The sequence below is a fragment of the Anabrus simplex genome, chromosome 8 (assembly GCF_040414725.1).
Source record: "Anabrus simplex isolate iqAnaSimp1 chromosome 8, ASM4041472v1, whole genome shotgun sequence".
NCBI lineage: Eukaryota > Metazoa > Arthropoda > Insecta > Orthoptera > Tettigoniidae > Anabrus > Anabrus simplex.
This window is the reverse complement of record NC_090272.1, coordinates 95,707,522-95,728,815: the sequence shown is the minus strand read 5'-3', so window position 1 is coordinate 95,728,815 and position 21,294 is coordinate 95,707,522. Positions and strand designations below refer to the sequence as shown.

Genomic DNA, 21,294 nt, shown 5'->3' with positions numbered 1-21,294 from the left:
CCTCGTGTGCTAAGTTAGGCTCGTCAGTTGGGACTTAGCACACCACCCAAGACGCAAGGCTAGTGCATACCGTGGAGGCCACTGCACAGGCTATTTGAAGCCACCAGCAGTGCCAATGCACTATGAGAGCTATGTCTCATTTCCAAAAATAGATGCCTGCCTGGCCATCAAATGATGTAGATGTTGATTCCCATAGGGAACCTAAAATATTTGTCCCGAACGAGTAAATTATAATACCAATATAATGGTCCGTTATTGGACATTATAAATTATCCAGCTAACTCATTCTTGGTTGCCTGCGTTTCGCCCTCGTGTGCTAAGTTAGGCTCGTCAGTTGGGACTTAGCACACCACCCAAGACGCAAGGCTAGTGCATACCGTGGAGGCCACTGCACAGGCTATTTGAAGCCACCAGCAGTGCCAATGCACTATGAGAGCTATGTCTCATTTCCAAAAATAGATGCCTGCCTGGCCATCAAATGATGTAGATGTTGATTCCCATAGGGAACCTAAAATATTTGTCCCGAATGAGTAAATTTATAATACCAATATAATGGTCCGTTATTGGACATTATAAATTATCCAGCTAACTCATTCTTGGTTGCCTGCGTTTCGCCCTCGTGTGCTAAGTTAGGCTCGTCAGTTGGGACTTAGCACACCACCCAAGACGCAAGGCTAGTGCATACCGTGGAGGCCACTGCACAGGCTATTTGAAGCCACCAGCAGTGCCAATGCACTATGAGAGCTATGTCTCATTTCCAAAAATAGATGCCTGCCTGGCCATCAAATGATGTAGATGTTGATTCCCATAGGGAACCTAAAATATTTGTCCCGAATGAGTAAATTTATAATACCAATATAATGGTCCGTTATTGGACATTATAAATTATCCAGCTAACTCATTCTTGGTTGCCTGCGTTTCGCCCTCGTGTGCTAAGTTAGGCTCGTCAGTTGGGACTTAGCACACCACCCAAGACGCAAGGCTAGTGCATACCGTGGAGGCCACTGCACAGGCTATTTGAAGCCACCAGCAGTGCCAATGCACTATGAGAGCTATGTCTCATTTCCAAAAATAGATGCCTGCCTGGCCATCAAATGATGTAGATGTTGATTCCCATAGGGAACCTAAAATATTTGTCCCGAATGAGTAAATTTATAATACCAATATAATGGTCCGTTATTGGACATTATAAATTATCCAGCTAACTCATTCTTGGTTGCCTGCGTTTCGCCCTCGTGTGCTAAGTTAGGCTCGTCAGTTGGGACTTAGCACACCACCCAAGACGCAAGGCTAGTGCATACCGTGGAGGCCACTGCACAGGCTATTTGAAGCCACCAGCAGTGCCAATGCTGGATAATTTATAATGTCCAATAACGGACCATTATATTGGTATTATAAATTAACTCATTCGGGACAAATATTTTAGGTTCCCTATGGGAATCAACATCTACATCATTTGATGGCCAGGCAGGCATCTATTTTTGGAAATGAGACATAACTCTCATAGTGCATTGGCACTGCTGGTGGCTTCAAATAGCCTGTGCAGTGGCCTCCACGGTATGCACTAGCCTTGCGTCTTGGGTGGTGTGCTAAGTCCCAACTGACGAGCCTAACTTAGCACACGAGGGCGAAACGCAGGCAACCAAGAATGAGTTAGCTGGATAATTTATAATGTCCAATAACGGACCATTATATTGGTATTATTCTTTTATGTGCCAGTGAATCTACCAACACGAGGCTGACGTATTTAAGCACCTTCCAATACCACCGGACTGAACCAGGATTCAACCTGCCAAGTTGGGGTCAGCAGCCCAGCGCCTCAACTGTCTGAGCCACTCAGCCCGGCAGAAGTGAATTAAAGTAACATTAAGGAGGGGCTTCATACCAATGTTGGATTGCCTGGGCATCATCTTTTATGTGATGATATAATAGTAACTTAAAGTGCATGTGAAAACTGCTGTCAGCTGTGAAGTAATGAGTAAAAGAGAGAGGGTGAGGAAGAAGACAATCGCAAACATTGCATATCGCTTCAGACTGCATTGGAGTTGGTCGAGACTTTTTAATGGATTTCTTGGAGCAAGAGGACGATATGGACTTTTCAGACATTCCTCTAATTAGAAAGCCTAGAATAGATATAAAGAAGAAAATAAACTGTATGAGAGTGCAGAAGTAGTAACAGATCTTTTTAACAAGAGGTACTTACGTACTGTATTTTATGATTCATCATCATCATCATCATCATCATCAAGTTTCCATTCGTTTCCCGGGTGTGGTTTACAAGTGCTCTCTATTTTAGTCTATTCATGTACCACTGCTCCTTCAAGACTTCATCAATCAATCAATCAATCAATCAATACTGATCTGCATTTAGGGCAGTCGCTCAGGTGGCACATTCCCTATCTGTTGTTTTCCTAGCCTTTCCTTAAATGATTGCAAAGAAATTGGAAATTTATTGAACATCTCCCTTGGTAAGTTATTCCAATCCCTAACTCCCTTCCTATAAACGAATATTTGCCCCTGAATTCCAACTTTATCTTCATATTGTGATCTTTCCTACTTTTAAAGACACTGCTCAAACGTATTCGTCTACTGATGACATTCCGCGCCACCTCTCCACTGACAGCTCGGAACATACCACTTATATTAACATTTTTACAATTAATTTATTGAGAACCACCTATTCAATACTTTGAAGTCTTTATAACTATGATACAATCATTATATTAAAGTTTAAGTATATAATAGTACATGTTTCACCTGTCATTGCAGGGATCATCAGCCATAAATTCTATAATCTAGGTCAGAGCTCTGAAGTGGATGTTAAATTAAAATTATTCTTAAAAACTAATTGTTTACAATAATATACATTGATGTATAGGAACATTGTGGTCACATTTGGAATGAATTGGTTGAACATAAAGTTCTAATGTGATGTCTTATTTGTTCACATCAAATGGAAATAAAATAAATAAAAATATACTGTATTAACATTCATAATGTTGATAATTGGAGTCAAAACGAAATCACTATATTTACACAGATTTTTTCAGTATATGCAGGAGAACAATATTTTCAGCTTAAAATGATTTGTGGGTTGCTAAAATCTTCTATGGAATAAAATCTTTTCTTAATGAACGAATAATAGCTATTTCACCTTCAACAACAAAATTTACCATCCAAAGGGAGATCCCATTTTGGGCATTTTAGCTAACATTTTTATGGATAATCTAGAGGCTAATAAAATAGTAAACAAAATCAATGGTCTCCAGCTATGGATAAGATTTGTAGATGACATGTTTGCCATCACTGATAAACAGCAAAACAACAGCGATAACATTTTAAAGTTCCTTAATGGACTCAATAATAACATTACCTTCACAAAGGAAGATGAAATCAACAACTCTTTAAATTTCCTAAATGAAACCATAAATAGAGCCAGTAATAAATTCACATTTCAAATCTACAGAAAACCCACCTTTGCCCCTCTGACTATAAAAAAATCTTTGTACCCACATTCTCACAAGTTAGCAACCTTCTACAGCTTGATCCATAGAGCATTCAAAATTCCTCTTTCTAACGACAGCCAAAAAAAAGAACTACAATATATTAAAGAACTGGCTAAACTTAATGGCTACGAATCAAACACAGTTAATAGAAATATAAACAAAATCAAGAACTGCAACCAAATTAATCCCAAAAAAAAAACAACAAAAAAAAACAAAAAAAAACAAAAAAAAAACAAAAAAAAACAGTTTTGCTGCTTTTACCTTCACAATTCCGGCTCTATATCAGATCAACAACCCGATTAAGAAACATAACATCAATATTGCTTTCAAAACCCGTAATACAAACAGAAACATATTCTTCAACTCCTATACAGTAAATTCAACACACAACCGATACTCAAATTCAGCTATTTATAGACTCACATGCGCCCAATGTGAATTTTCTTACGTGAAGCAAATTGGACGCAGCTTTCAAACACGATACTTAGAGCATTACAATGCATTTAAGCACAACAAACACTCTGATATGAGTAATCACATGAAAGAAACGGGACATAGCTTCACCACTATAGACCAGGACCTTCAGATCTTAAAGATTATTAACAAGGGTAGTTTAATGACAATTTGAAAACACCTATATCTTTTTAGACCAGCACTTCAATAAAAATAAAAATCTAAATGACATCGTTGAAACAATGAGCCTGGTCACGGAGGAAATTCCCAACTTATTGTCATCTCTTAACATAAACAGTAACAACTTTTCAAAAATCTTCAACTATAAATCCAGCATTAATACCCCTATTATCAACAGCAGCCAATGTCCCATCACTTAGCCACACCCCTCCCCCTACGTGTACCAACAACGATCTTAACGCCTCCGCCCACCCCTCTCCACCCAACACACTCCCTGCCAACAATGACACACCCCTACAATACAAGGAGTAAAGTGACCGTCAGACCACCTCACACGAGCAATGCTGCCAGACATCTCTCCTTAAGTCTAAAGGGTAAGCGTCAAGAAGATTAATTCCACTATTGTACAATCCCAATATAGCAGTAACACACCTTTTCGTCTATTTCAAAGATTTCAACACTTCACAAGCCGTTACACTTACACTTACGAATCCAGTTGAACTCCTCTTCAGACTTACACGGATGATAACTTTATAAGCTTCACTACCTAGGCAATATACTGCATACTTAAGAGAAGATGGAATAATTTGCTATTTAAATTAAGACTTGATCAAGCATCCTCTACTAGCTATCTTGCCATCTAACCAGCACTTCACTTCGAAATTATTAATAATAGACTCTCATTCATTAAGAAAAGATCGAAATTGCTCCTATTCTTCTTCATCACATCCAGACTGTGGGGCATATACCTGTATGACTGTTAACACCTCCATATTTCACCTATAGCACTTCATTTACAGCATCTATATCTTCTCTCAATACAAATCTGACACCATTCCCAGCTTCGGTCTTGTTACCCATCCAGTGAAGTTTATATCCTTTCCACAGTTGTTATACTCCTCTGCCTTTCCATTTTGTCTCACTTATCCCAGGATGCAAAGTTTCCTCCTTTCCATCAAGTCCAGCAGTTCTTCACATTTACTTGTCAATGTAAGGACGTTAGTGTTCCAATCCTGTGTTTGATTTTCTTGATTTGGGATTTCTTCGCATAACATTGTAAAAGGTCATCATACGTTACAAATGTTTTATGATTATACGTACTTATTACATTTTACACACTATTACATTCCACATCATGCTGTTATAAAACTCACAAGTTCAACAACACATTGTTTTCGACAGTTCAGCCAAGACTGACAATGGCGTAAGTCTGAACGACATCCTTTTTGTAGGGCCAACTATTCAAGAAGATCTCTTCTCTATAATTATCTGATTCCCAACTCGACAAATAGCATTCACAGCGGACATAGGAAAAATGTATCGTGAGGTAAAAAAATCAACCTGTAATGAATTAACCGAAACATCTCCCGCCAGACCTTCTTCAAAATTTTCAAATTCAACATAAATCCACTCGGTGGTACCACTCATCCGAACCTTCCCGTCATCATAACTTTACTGCTGCTGCCTGGATACATTCAACATTGGATGAAGTTATCAGCTGCAACATTTGAGAATGTTCCCCACCATTCCAGCTAGCTCTGCTGTTCTCTGTGCATGCATGTATTACCTCTCCTCTTTCCCTCCTCTCTCCAATGGGTATAAGACCGGCCTTGTGCCTTCTCATCTTTGAGATGTTCTTCGACCCGTAGAGAGAGAGGAGCAATTTCTGTCGATAGTCTCCAAATCTGTGTTTTCTTTGTGCACCAGGGCGGCTTTTTTCTTCGAGTAGAGAAGCATGAGGTATAAGGCTGCCCGCTTATATTTTTTTCTCACTTGGGGACTTTGAGTCATTCATATTGGACTGCATAGTGAAAATGATTGCTAAGAGATCTACCTATTTCCTTGAGGGAAACTGTCTTTCATTGTCCTATTTAAAGATATATGTCCTGTAAGGTTTAATGTTCTCGACCGATTTATGTCAGAAAATTTGGACTATGCTCGTTGTGTTGATTATTTGATGCAGAAAACCTACTACATATCATGAAAAATTCCATGAACTTAAAGTTATGTTAGGAGTGGGACTGACGAGTCTTCAGAAATGTTCTTTTAACTATTCAAATTTTCACTCCCCTGTTTAAGAATTTGTCATCTTAATGTCTCTGCCCCCTTTTGAGCATAATTTGGAATTGTACTATTTTACCCTCTCTTGTTTATAATTCTAAATATTGTAGGTTTATTCTCCCTTTATGATATTTCCTTAAATCTTCACTTTCTCATGTTTTCTAGGTGTTGTAAAGTAATGTAAATGTAATTGGAAACTTATGAACTATGTTTATCATCTCTGTGGCATTATTATCTACCAGCAAAATGTACTTTATTGAATGTATGCACCTTGCCTCTCATGAAACATCAAATAATGGAACTGTTACATTTATTATAACCATAAACTTATAACGAGTGTCTTTGTCGTTAAAAATTAAATAACTGGAAAGGAGGTTCAACCTATTCAATACTCAAAGGAAAGAAACGTAGCAATCACATTTCTATTTAAATGGGACCGGTTTCGACCTTAGTCTAGGTCATCATCAGCCATAAAAACATATAAAATGTTTATGAATGTTGGAGGTCAGTTCCACACTCTGTTAGGCACAAAGACACGACACCACATTCTGTCCTGTATAAAGTCACAACACTACTAATCAACATACGAAGATCAAAAAGGCTTGAATTCGCAGACGAACAGATCTGTATTAGAAAGCCGCCAGCTCCCGGTGACCAGCGCGGCACACTCAAGGTCACGCGCTGCGGCCAAACACCAAAGTAGAGTGGAGAACGTTTCGAAGGTCCAGAACCTGTCACGGCTGCGGGAAGCCAATTACGTATATAAAAATATACGACGCCAATTAGTACAACTGAATGAGCACCCGTACTCCAGATAAGTTCTTGGTAAACAGTTGACTTGAAAAAACAATTGTAGAAAGAAGAAAAAAATGTAGTAAAAAGCGCAATATTGGAAAACAAATGAAAACTTATATGCACAGTGCGCTATTTTTTAAGAAGAAAAAAATTTTTAGGTTATGATTGAAGTAGTCGAAGTTGGCGCAAGACAAAAATTTGAAAGAGGAGAATAAATTAAACGAGGAAGAGTGATAGTGAAATAAGAGAAAGAATAAAAGAAATTGAAGTTAGATGGTAATGAGGAAAGATAAGATAGGGAAATGAAGGAGGGGTAGTTTAAGGTGGGTTAGGAGGGTGGGTTATTGGGAGTAGAAAATGTGGGTGGGAACTATGTAAGACATGGAAAATAGAATTGGGGTTTTGGAATTTGGAATTTTTGAGAAGAAGAATTAGGAAGTCAAAAAGGATATTGGGTTTTTCAGAAATGTCGTTTAAATTGAAATTAGGGTTGAAGTACTGGTCAAGGTGGATAAAGCAATTTTCAGTAATGTTTAAGAGGGGGCCTTTGTTAATGATTTTAAGTATGTTTATGTCATTGTCAATATTGGTGAAACTATGTTTGGAGTCTTGTATGTGCTGACCTATGGCGGAGAATCTGTTGTATTTAATGGCGTTAACATGTTCAGAGTACCTGATATTGAAGTTGCGGCCAGTTTGTCCGACGTAGGAGGAACTGCAGTTGTTGCATTTAAATCTGTATACACCAGATTTAGAAAAAGCATTAGACTTATTTAGAGATTTAGAGTTGTGTAAGATATCAAGACTTCTATTGTTAGTTCTAAAAGAAATTTTCATATTATGTTTTTTAAAGATATTAGTTATTTTATAAGTATCCTGAGTAAAAGTGAAGGTGGAAAAAGCAGTTGGTTTTATTGTGTCTTTAGATAAAGTGGTTTTTGGACGGTGTTTGAATTTGTTGATGATGCGGTTAATGAAGGAGTTGTTAAAGCCATTAAATTTAGCAATGTTGCGGATGGTGTTTAATTCATTATTTAAATCTTTTTTGGACATAGGGGTGTTGAAGGCACGAAAAATTAAGCTGTTTTAAGTAGCACGTTTATGAGCTTGGGGGTGCGAAGAATCTTGTCTTATTGTAGTTGCTGTTTGGGTTGGTTTTCTGAAAATTTTGTAAGATAAAGAAGAAGGATGTCTAGTAATAGTTAGGTCTAGAAAATTAAGAGTTTGGTTGTGTTCTGATTCGAGGGTGAATTTAATGTTAGAGTCTAAGTTGTTGAGATGAAGAAGTGTAGAGGCTGCGTTGGTTGATTCCTCATTTAATATTACCAATGTGTCGTCGACATATCTCGCCCAAAAGAGGATGTTGGAGAAATTATTATTATTATTATTAATACTTGTGTTTTCTAAGAAGTCAAGGTAGATTTCAGCAAGAATGCCAGAAGCAGGTGAGCCCATAGCCAAGCCATCTTGTTGATAAATGGTGTTGTCAAAGGTAAAATAATTATTGTTGAGAACTAATTTTAAAATAGACATGAAGTCTTGAATTTCAAGTTTACTTAGGTTACTGAATTTGTTTAGGTTGTTGTTTATAATGGGGAATAATTTTGGAATTGGAATACTAGGGTACATGTTGACAATGTCAAAAGAATGGAGAGAAAAATTTGGTTGCATTTCAAAATTTTTTAATTTGTTGATTAGATCAGAAGTGTTTTTGATAGATTTGTTGGATAAAAATCGATAATTTTTTAGTAAAAATGTTTGGATGAATTTAGAAGTGTTGTATAGGGGACTGGGTCTGTAATTGATAATTGGACGGATAGGAATGTTAGTTTTGTGAATTTTAGGGAGGGCTTTGGCAGTGGGTAGTCCAGGGTTCATGTTTATTAGTTTAGTTTTTTCTTGATCTGTGAGGAGAAAGGAAACGTTTTTTAAAGTATGTTTGAGTAGGCGTTGGATTTTTGTGGTTGGGTTTTTTTTTATATGTTTTTATGGCTGATGATGACCTAGACTAAGGTCGAAACCGGTCCCATTTAAATAGAAATGTGATTGCTACGTTTCTTTCCTTTGAGCATTGAATAGGTTGAACCTCCTTTCCAGTTATTTAATTTTTAACATCAATAATTTCAATACGGAACAATGAAATTTTTATCTTTAAATGTCTTTGTCGTGTTTGTATTTGCTGGCAATTCAGTTATGCATTACTGTGTTGACTATGACTGTACGGTGCTGTTACTTGGCAACACTTGTCAGAAGCTGTGGTCCAATCGAGCTTTGAAAATGAGTTCGGAGTGGATGCCATTGAGGTTTGGCAGTTAGCAGTGAGCCGTGTTCTGTGTAAGGTAGAGCGGAGCAACTCTTGCTCGCTCAACAAAATGGCGACTAATACACTGTCTGCCCTAGGCAGGATGATGGTTCTAGACATGGGATGAGTCCCATAATCTACATTTAAGTCATTGCAAGCGATGCTATATTATTACGAGGGATCACCTTTTCTTATTTGCAACATCACATAGCGCTTAATGTCGATTACTAGTGGTTGACTGTAAGTCATATTTCTATCACCAGTTTGGAGCTTCCCTGAGTATTTCATTACCTACCATATTTTAATAATTCATCAAGAGGATTTGGAGTGATCACAATTCAACATCATTTTCACGTGGAATTAAACTACATCGGGAGTCAAATTCTAATATACACTGGAAAATGTAAAAAAGGTTGAAAGATAAACCCGTGTGCTACTTCTGGTACAGAGCGTTTAAAAATTTCTAACTCCATCTATTCATTAAAATAAGTATCTTGGAAAGAAATATGTGTAATCGCCAATAATCTGTTTTGTGTGGAAAATTACACTCTAAAACTCCGTGGTGTATCCAACCATATCTCCATGTAATGGCATATGCATATCAGTTTAATTTACCTTATATTATTTTTGTAATTGAGCTGATCGCTCACGTTTTGTTAAATTTGAACTAATTTATTATTTTATAATTAGTAAAAATGTTTATTCCAACATTGAAGATTTCTAATATGTTTAATTATACTCGGCACAGGTAAGCTTAAAAAATTTAAGACGATGGTAAGTCAAAATTGTTTTTGCTTCCTTAAACATCATTGCATCACGTTGTGGTCTTTACGTATCTGTATTCAGTTGGATGGCTTTGTGTGATCTTACCCTGACACAATAGTAATTGTTTAAAGTTGCGTCAGTTGTCTTGACGGAGATGGGCATTCACCCGATTTCTTGCTATTGGGATATGTAATTGTGAGGTAATATCTATCCAAGTTACTTTATGATCAGCTCATAATTTTATTTGAGTATTACATTTCGTGTGGCAGATACTGTATCTAATTCTATCTTCTGTGGATTTTTATTAATTTATTACTTGCTTGACGATGCTTGTTATTTAAAGGGGCCTAACATCAAAGGTCATTGGTCCTATTAATTTATTTATGTGATATTTTGGAAATGGATCGATGTAGTATTTGCATGAATTTTGCTTTACAGCGACTTCAATAAGAACTACATGGATAAAACCCAATTCAATTTCACTATATTTAGAAGGTTGTGTTGTAATTAATTTTGAGTTTAGAATTAAATATAGGATTCATGGTTGAATAAATTAATCTAGGTTGATAATTCAAAAGAAATTTCATTTACTTTATTATTTAATTCCAAAAGAGTTTAAGATTTTATGCAAGGTTTTGCTAGTTTGACAAGTTTGTCAAAAGGTTGGAATTTATTGTGGGTCATATTTTCTTTACTGTTGTATTATACATTAAATTTTATTTTTCAAGGTTTAATTTGGATCTTATTTATGTAGACTGATATCATTATTATTCTCATGGCAATGAATCTCTTGTCCTCCCCTCTTTCTTGGTGGTTGTTTGTTCTGGTATGCTTCCAAGGGTGTTTTGATGAAGTGGTATTTAAGGTAAGTCTCATATATTGCATAGTGATGTGTTGTATTGTTTGTACTACAGGGTTATTCAAAATTATTGTTGGGATTTCAAAAAATCTCAATACACAGTGCAATTGATGTAGGAATACAAATCTTGTTTTATTGTGTACTGTTACCCAGAGATTTTTTAACATACATTACATACGACTTTTGTCATTCTACACAGATCTACTCGATAGTCCATCTCTTCCAACACACCCCTACATGTCAGTGGTGATGTTTAGGAAGGCAGCTCGGATGCGCTGCTTAATTTCCAGAATATTCACCAGTAAAGGAGGAACAAACACTTGATCTTTAATGTAGCCCCACAGGAAGAAATCACATGGTGTTAAATCTGGTAAACATGGTGGCCAGAGTAAGAACATCTTAGCACAATCCGTTTCATGTCCACTCACGTCCAAGAGTTCTTGGTTTAAAACCTCGCTGAACTCCCTGTGGAAATAAGGTGGTGCACTCTCCTGTTGCAGCACGTAATCATCCCTGTCGTCAGTCAACTGGGGTAACAGCCATTCTGTAAGCATGTCCAGATAAATCAGCCCTGACACTGTCTGTTCATTGAAGAAGAATGGACCATAGACTTTTGTCTTTGAAATAGCACAGAACACATTTATCTTTGGGGAGTCACTCACATGTTCCACATAAAAATGGGGTTTGTTGCTCCCCAAATTCAAACCTTTTGTTTATTCACCTTTCCACTCATATGGAAGGTTGCTTCGTCACTGAAAACTATTCTGTCATGAACACCATCATCTTCTTCACAACGTTCTTCTGGTGTGATGCAAAAATCCAAACACAGGACTTTGTCATTACCTGTTAACGCTTGACGTTACTGTAAGTCATATGGCTTTATCTTCAGGCGCCTACATAACACATGCCATAATGTAGTTTGAGATATGTTCAGTTCCCTGCTGCCTCTTGTAGTCAATGTCTTAGGGCTATGGAGATAAGTGTTCCTGATCCAATTCACTCCCGCTTCTGACACAGTGGGACACCCACAGCTTTTCCCTTTACACAAACAACCTGCATACACAAATCGAGCATACCATCTGCAATTAGTTGTCGGAGGGAGGGTCTTTCCAATATTTTGACCAAAAGTCTTGCTAGGCTGTGGTAACGGACTGATATTGACGATATTCAAGAGTACAAAAATGCTTTCTCCTTACTGCTGACCGCCATTTTGTAAATACTGCTGTAGCTGCCATCTGATGGAAACTAATGTCACTGTATGTTGCCATTGAAGCTTTCACGGCCTGTACTTATAGACATGATAAAGGCTTTTGGGCTTATGCCGTGTCAAGAAAATAAGTAAAATTCTTTAAGTTTGTGTCTTGTTTAAGAAGCCTTTCTCGTGGACAGTCGAGATTTTCTTCTGATGATGCACAGTACAGTTCTCTGCAAAACAAAGAATTTAACCGTATTTTCTTGACATGGGATAAACCCAAAGGCCTATATCATATCTATAAGTACGGGCCGTGAAAGCATCAATGGAAACATTAAAAACCTCTATGGGGAGGATCTTTTAAGAAGGCTTCAAAATTCAACACATTAAGGAAAAAGAAGTCTATTCTTCTATCTTCTTTCTACTAAGATGCAGGGACCATAACATCATTCCCAACTGTGTGAAGGTGAAGCACACGTTAAATACTCTGAAGGCCAGGAGAATATATCAACACACTAGCAAGGCTCTTGTGACCGAGAGAGTGCATTACACTCGTAAGGAACTGGACTCAGTCTCCCAAGAGTTGCTTCGTTTACACCTGCTGTTAAGCAACACTTCCCCGCAGGAATTGTGGTTGACTTTCGATCACATAACTGCTATACAGGCTGAACGAAAATTCAACCAGGTGTCATTCAGACAGAAATCTAAGTTCCTCCGACTAGCTCAGAAACAGGCAGTCTCTTGCACGAACCCGGATGCTAGTAAAACTGTCGTCAATCTTTACAAGAAATCCTTGGACGAGAACCAAACGGCAATTCTAGCTAGGGGTCTTAATTTCACTATCACTCTCTCTAAAATTCCAACTGAGGAGTTAATTACTTCCGTTGAGGCAGCCATCCACAAACTACCTACGGATGAGGCTGACGAGTTAAGACAGAAATGTGCGAGACTCGTAAGGTCCGCTGTTGTACCCGTGCCCAATTTAACAAGAGGCGAGAGGAGAGCTCTGAAGGAACTTAGAGATGATTCTGAATTGACCATTCTCTCAGCTGATAAGGGTAATGCGACAGTGGTTATGGACACTGACGAGTATAACAATAAGATCTCGGCTATATTGTCAGAGCCTGTTTACAGACTGAGCTCACATGACCCCACCACTCGTGTGTCCAACACCATCGTGAATATCTTAAGGCAATCTTCAATTCCAATAGAGGAGGCTAAACATCTGTCCCAGGGGGATGCAGTGCCACCTAGATTATATGGACTGCTTAAGATCCATAAAAAAGATTTTCCCCTCAGACCTATTTTTAGTGCGATAGGTTCTCCTACGTATGCTATGGCTAAATATCTAAGAAAATTGCTTCAGCCACATATAGGACGAACGGAATCATATGCCAGGGACTCTCAGTATTTCATCAACAAGCTGTTAACCCTAACCCTTCAACCTAATGCACTTTTGGTGAGTTTCTATGTGGAGTCCTTGTTCACTAAAGTGCCGACTGATTCGGTCATGTCTCTCATTGAACACCTGTTCCCTGAGGACATTACTAAGCTATTTTACCACTGCATGACTTCCAGCTATTTCTTGTAGGGTAGGAATTTTTACAAACAGACAGACGGAATGGCTATGGGAAGTCCACTTTCGCCTGTAGTGACTAATTTCTTTATGGAGCATTTTGAGAAGGAGGCTATTGCTTCGGCGCCCGTCAAACCTATGATATGGTGGAGGTATGTTGATGATGCATTTGTGGTCTGGACAGAAGGTCCTGAGAAACTTCTATTTCTAAACCACCTAAATCAGCAACATCCTTCAATTTAATTCACTATGGAGATGGAGTCTGATGGATACCTTTCCTTCTTGGATGTTCTAGTAAGAAAGAAATCGGACGGCTCCTTAGAACATAATGTCTATTGTAAGCCTATCCACACAAATCGCTATCTTCATGCAGATTCTCACCACCATCCAGCACAAAAACAAGGCATTCTCAGACACTCGTCAAGGGGGCGAGACAAATTTGTGAGCCATCAAATATCCATATGGAGATGGACACTCTCAAAGTCACGTTCAAGGGTAATGGTTACAGTGATTTGCAGATTCATAGAGCCCTGCATCCCAGAGGAACGACCAAGCAAAGCTCACAGAAGGAAGAAGTGAAGGGAACTGCCTCCTTGCCTTACATTCACAACACCACAGATCGAATTGACAAGGTCCTCCGCAAACACAACAAAAAAAAAGGTATTTGGCACCGCCACTAAAATTGCTCAGTCTCGGTAAAACCAAGGACGAACTGTCTCCACTTTTACATTCTGGGGCATATGAAATTCCCTGTATTTGCAATAAGGTATACATCGGCCAAACATGCCGGTCCATTGGGACCCGTATCAAGGAACATGAAAGTAATATTCGTCTCAACCAGCCAGGCAAATCAGCAATAGCTGAGCACGTCAGGTCCTGATGTCATGTTCCAAGATGCTCGAGCTCTTACCCACACTAGACACTACAGGTCCAGAATTATACAGGAAGCTGTGGAAATACGTAGAAATCCTAACAATTTCAACAGGGACACAGGCTATCAATTAAGTAATACCTGGTTGCCAGCCATTAAGGATTTACGTAGGTAGTTCCCTTCCCTGTCCCTTTGCTATTGTTATTTCATCTCTGTGTTTTCAAAATTTGTTCGTTCCTCATCGCCAGATGTTTCATTCCAGGCTTGTGTCAATGTCATACACCTGTCAATGTTGTGTGTTACGTACATATGTTATGTGACACTCACAGACTGATTCTGATGGTTCCGTCAGCTTCCGCTTCGAATGCTAGCGCTGTACCGCATCTGGGGAGCCATCTGGTGATGAATGAATGTACCATTTCCACTTCTATTATAATGTCTAAATTTCAAAGCTCTTTGTTTAAGAAGCCTTTCTCGTGGACAGTCGAGATTTTCTTCTGATGACGCAAAGCACAGTTCTCTGCGAAACGTAAATAATTTAACCTTATTTTCTTGACACGGCATAAGACCAAAAGCTTATATCATGTCTAATGTCACTATAGTCGATGCAGAACAAAACTCCAAGAGTTTGTCTAACCATTGCTGCAACAATAATAGTACGTTTTCCATTGCTTCTAAACAAAATCTAAAACCCCGACAATCATTTTGAACAACCCTGTATATTTGTTGATTGGTTTTGTGTTCCCTTTTCTGCCCACTTGTATTTGATCTGGTGTCCACCAGCGTCCAGGGAAAGGCGTAGACTTGACACTAATAAACCATTATGTACAGTGCACCTCGAATATTCACTTTTGTCAGAATGTACTCACTTCACCATTAAAATGATGTTTATCAATTCTGTAAATTATCACTAGCCTATTGTGATGGATTTGAATATACTTTACTGAATTAATAATTGTCATAAATTGTCTAATGTTTCATCTTACTTCCTATCGAGCTTTCCTCTTTGTTATGATTGTCGAAAAATATGATAAGGAATGTCATGAGTGAAGATAATATTTGATTTTGTTCATTTATTTGTGATTCTCCCTTGTTTTCCACGTACCATTTACATCCACCCTTTGAGAGATGATGATGATGATGCTTGTTGTTTAAAGGAGCCTAACATCTAGGTCATCGGTCCCTAATGGTACGAAATGAGACAAAATATAATGACAAATTAAAAGTCCAAAATCCTCCACTGACCGGAATTCAAAACGTGAGGATGAAAAATGAATGGATGGATATGAATTTAAAACAATCAGTGGATCCGACCCGCAATGCCTCACAGACAGGAACTGACATAAAACAATAGTATTACTGACCGAGGGACTGCTTCTATAGCACAATACTGAATTGATGATGCTTGCAGTCTAAGGGGGTCCAAAATCCAAGTCATCAGCCCCTCATAATGGTACTTTTCACTAGGAAAGTAGAACCATGGTATTTGCGGTACTAACCAAAAGTAGTGTAGATTTGCGGTATTCTACACATTATGGTACTACTCACAGGTAATGAAATTCGCACATGTAATACAGACATAGGGTGTTTCGCACATTGTGGCACCTTTTACAGGCAACGCAAACCTATGGTGTTCATCACATAAGTGTACTAACCACAGGGACTCGTACTATCCCGTGGTGTTCCGCATATAGTGGGTACTTATCATGGGCAAGCCAGAACCATGGTGTCGCTCATATAATGGTACTAATCACAGGTACTGTAAAAGCCGACAGTGCACTCTAAGTGGGGGGCTGACTGCACAGTACTCCTGTGTGCTACTAATCGCAAACCTATTTGGTATCTAACATAATGGTATTATATACTAACAATTTGTTGGTTGTTTTGATCCACCTTTTCAATACCAAGGTGGATCAAAACAACCAACAAATTGTTAGTATATCACAGCATAGTTCAATACGGGTCTAATAATGAGATTAGTTACATGTAATAATGGTATTACGCGCAAGTAAAAACGACCCATGGTGTTCCCCGTGTGGTGGTAGTAATCACAAGCAGTTTCACGGTTCGAATACAATCATCTCTTGGTCGCCCCTTTTAGTCACCTCTTACAACAGGCAGGGGATACTGTGGGTGTTTTCTTTGTCTGCATCCCCCACCCACAGGGGGTTGTGTGTTTGGTTCGCGAGAGGTATTTTATTTCCCTCAAGTCCGCTGGCAAGCCGGTTAGGACCCCACCTGGGACGCGCCACGTGAGGGTGTCACCTCTCCCCCTGCTATGGCAGCGTAGTAGGTTCGTGGCATCTACCCTTTGTGGTGGCCCATCACGCTTTAACGATTCCATGATTCTTTGCCACCTGGGTTGTCTTAAAATCTTTTGTTATACGTTTCCACTCTGCTCTATACTATACCTTTAACTACAAATTACACTCTAAACCTCTAGGCCTACAAATATTTCATAGGTATTTCAAATCCTAAGAATTACAACTTACAATGTATACTCTGATGAGAAAGGCTATAAGTGCCAATTAAAACATACGCCCTCACAACTGTAACCTACGGAATAGCATCTTCAGCATTCCTCACCGTAAGATGCTTGAAGAAACTCACTGAAGAAGAAGGTACAGACTTCACTCAAGCAGCAAAAAGTAATAAATCAAGACTTCTATGTAGACTACTGTATTTTCAGTGCAGATGAATTCTAGGAAGCAATCAAAATTTGTGAAGAACTTCAAATCCTTCTCAATTGTGGAGGTTTCAATCTAAGGAAATGGTGCTCTAACTGCCCACACTCGAATTCAATTCCAGCTCACCTCAGAGAGATGCAACCAAATAAACTCATAGATGATGACGATAATGATGTATTAAAAACATCAGGGCTCATCTGGACACCAGCTCAGGATCAATTTAAGTCATACATAACCTAAGGAAAGCACATGAATAACATTCAGTCATTCTGACAAAACACAGGGTTCTATTAATAATTCCATCCATCTTCGATCCATTAGGACTTCTAGGTTCAATTGTTATACTATGCAAGATATCTACGCAACGTCTATGGCAATCAAGTCATTCATAGGATGAACCATTGAAGACAGACCTCATGAGTGAAATGCAGGCTTATCAACTTCATCCCATAAATAAGATTAGTATACGTCTTGTCTTTGGGAAAGGTATACCATCAAACATCCAAATCCATGGCTTTTGTAATGCTTCTGAAAAGGTCTATGGTGCGTGTGTATGTGTCAGATCTTTCAGCAATGAAGGGTGAGTGACAACAATACTGCTCTGTGCCAAATCCAAAGTAGCACTGCTAAAACAAATCTCTCTTCCACATCTGTAGCTTTGTAGAGCCCTTCTCTTGACAAAACTACTCAGGAAAACGTTAAGGGCTCCGAGTTTGAACTTGACAAGGATCCAACTGTGGACAGACTCCACATTAGTATTGTCACGGCTCTCCTCCTGTCCTACTAAATGGAAAACATTTGTCGCCAACTGGGTTTCTGAAATCTAGGAAACTGCTCCGATTACCAAAAGGCACTATGTGCCGCCCAAGGACAATCCTGCTGACTTGGTATCTAGAGGACTACAAATGAACATAATCATCAACAATACACTTTGGTGGCATGGTTATAAATTGTTGTCAAGATCCCTTGAGGTGGCCACAATCAAAACTGATGTTCAAACTAATTTCCCAGAACTGAGAACTCCACTAGTGGTGGGGACGGAGCGAGGTTCTTCAGGTTTATGTGACGTCACAGCGGAGCACCAATTCAACTCGAATACACCGTATAGCGCTGCAGGTGCTTTAGTAAACGTTCCAGCCAGGCTACACTCGCAACACCACTGTGCTGTTGTTCCGACTCCAGACTGAGACGTCTGATCTATTTGTGTTTCCTTATAATATATATATTTGTTTTTTTAAAGTTGTTACGCTATATTGTCTACTGATATATCTAATAGAAAGAAGCAATACTGCCATGACAGTCCTCCCAAGCATGGCAGTATTTTACTAGCAGTCCAGGTAGAAAATCTGCTACTTGTAAAATTTGCAATCAAATCTATTGTGCATGTGGAGGAACGTCAAATTTATGGACTCACATAAAGCGGGCGCATCATAAGGACATGGTACAAATACAGTTGCACATCGTGGAAGTAATTCCATTCTTATGTTTGGATGAGACAGTGCAGGAAAAAAAATAAGTTTCATAGGAGTTTGGCTACTTTTGTATGCGAAGACATGCAGTCACTGAGGGTTATAAGAGGATAGAACCAGACCTGTCCCTTAGATCCTTTCCAACAGAACAAGAAAGAACTAGGCCACCATAGCTCAATTGGTAGAGCTACCAATGCGACGTCGAGAGGTTGTGGGTTCGGATCCCACTGGTGTCCGGTTGGCCGTTTTTTTTCTGTACTTAACATCTCTTCAACACGTACTAAATGTACGTAACACGACCTAATAGGTTGAAAGTCGATTTTGATTACAATACGATTGTGAAATTGCAATATTCATTGACCCTTAAGTGAACTTGCTTACCTTAGCGTACCGGCTACATCTGTGCCCGCATAGGTGTTTTCATGTGCTGGACAAATTCTTTCAGACCGAAGGTCGTCGCTTTCTGCAAAACGAGCTGAAACTCTGATATTTCTGATTGGAAATTCCTCCTATACAACACCTGTTCCATGCAGTACAGAACACTAACTGTACTTCCCATACTGTCTGTGCACAAAGTGTTGTGTCTTTATTTTAATGCTTGTCACAAGATGAAGAATTGGGTTCATTTGTATACTTTACTCATTTCCATTACTGATGTTACCTTCACAAATTTTTCTGTTAACTCCTTACCACATAGTTATAAATGAAATGTTTGACATTATATGAGTTTAGGCACATTTCAAAGCACTAGATTTCGTTTCGTCAATGATCACATTATGGAATACGGTACGTTTATCCAAATGCATTAATATTTATTGTATGTATTTATTCATTTGTATGTTTATTTCTTTATTTATGTCTACTTGATATGCCTCATATTAAGCACAGAGTTGTAATTAACTGTTTGTTACGTTACCTGTTAAAGTTATATTACATTATAAAAATTGTGCAAATAACCAATAATAAATAGTACGGAGCACTGTACCACTGATAATAATTGATAATCTTCTTTATGAATTTAAACTGTAGCTTAGAAGGTCAATTTAAGTTTAAATTTACCGCTATAAAGTTGTACTCAGTTCTGTACTTGGTTTAACCGAGTAATGACATCACAATACTTGCTCCGAACCGAACCGCTCCGTCCCCACCACTAAACTCCACTAACTCTTCTTACCACCATGTATGATAATATATTCATGAAAAAATTTTCAAAATTACACAAACTACAAAGAGTAGTTGTTTATTGTTAGCGATTCATCTCGAATTGTTGTAAACAACCCACGGAGAGAAATTCAGGTCCACTATCTGCATCATGGTTGAACTCCACCCTCAAATGTTGCATTCAAGTTATGCAAGAAATTGCATATCCTCAAGAACATGCATTGCTCAAGAGAAATATCAATATGAAGCTATCAACTCATACTAAGACTTAAAACCCAATCATAGATAAAGAGAGCATTCTTGCATCGGCTGAAGACTGCACAACACCCGAATTTCAGAAGAGTCAAAACACCATATCATTCTCCATTCAGAACATCATCTGACAAAGCTAATCATTGTGGAAGAACACCTTCAACTACTTCATGCTAGAACTCAACTCTTAATTGCTTCTCTGAGAGAAACATTTTTGATCCCATCAGCAATACAAACTGTAAAGAAGCACATTCATGCATGTTTTACGTGTTGCAAGTTGAATGGTGATTCTGCCAAGCAATTAACGGGAAATATGCCAAGGGATTGTGTAACCCCGGTGCGCCAATTCCTTAACACTGGCATAGAATATGCTGGCCCAATTTGCATAAAAACTGGTTTGAGATTGAACGGAAATAGACCGAAGGCATATATTGGAATATTAGTTTGCCTAGCTACAAAGGATGTCCACATAGAGATGATAGACAACTGATCTCACCACAACTGCATTTCTCACTGCTCTTCATTGAGTTAGCTCTCGTCGAGGTCAACCTTTGAAAATTCACAGTGATAACTGTAAGAACTTCATTGGAGCAGCTTAAGAATTCAAGGCCTTTCTACAAGGCATCTAGGAAGCAGCTGTCAAGAGTCTGAAATATCACTTCAGAAGAGTGATTCGGTTCTCATTGTTTTACCTACAAAGAACTGACCACTCTTACAACACAAATTGAAGCTTCCCTAAACTCGTGTCCTCTCACCAAGTCCCTTTTGACTCTTCTCACCTCGCTCCGTCCCACTTCCTTATAGGAGAGCCAATTACTGCACTCCCTGATCACAATTACACTTCTCCCATCATCACCTTGCCCAGATGACAATATATTCAGCAGCTAACTCAGAACTTCAGGAGAAGATGGTGAAATGAATACCTCAATAACTTACAGCAAAGGAACAAATGGGCATTAAAACATCCCATAGCATTATTTCTTAAACAAAATCTCATTTGTGGGGAAAATCACAAAACAGCAGCTCTCATATTTCAGTCATATAAAGCATGCTGGTTCTTCAGAAATACTGATCATGTTAGGAAGGGTCAGCAACAAAGAAAGAAGTGGTCACCAAGAAATGAAATGAAAAAATCAGCATGGAACAAAACATGCTGTACTTTAAT

The 21,294-nt window shown here is 38.5% G+C and overlaps 1 protein-coding gene across 1 annotated transcript in view; it reads right to left on the bottom strand.

The window, feature by feature from the left end:
• The window catches only part of LOC136879310 (uncharacterized protein KIAA0825), a 149,124-nt gene that overhangs the window by 126,990 nt on the left and 840 nt on the right, over positions 1-21,294 (bottom strand). The window contains exon 2 of the mRNA XM_068229054.1: positions 6,741-6,753. Within this exon, the coding sequence (XP_068085155.1) occupies positions 6,741-6,753 (13 nt within the window). The remainder of the gene's footprint in view (positions 1-6,740; positions 6,754-21,294) is intronic.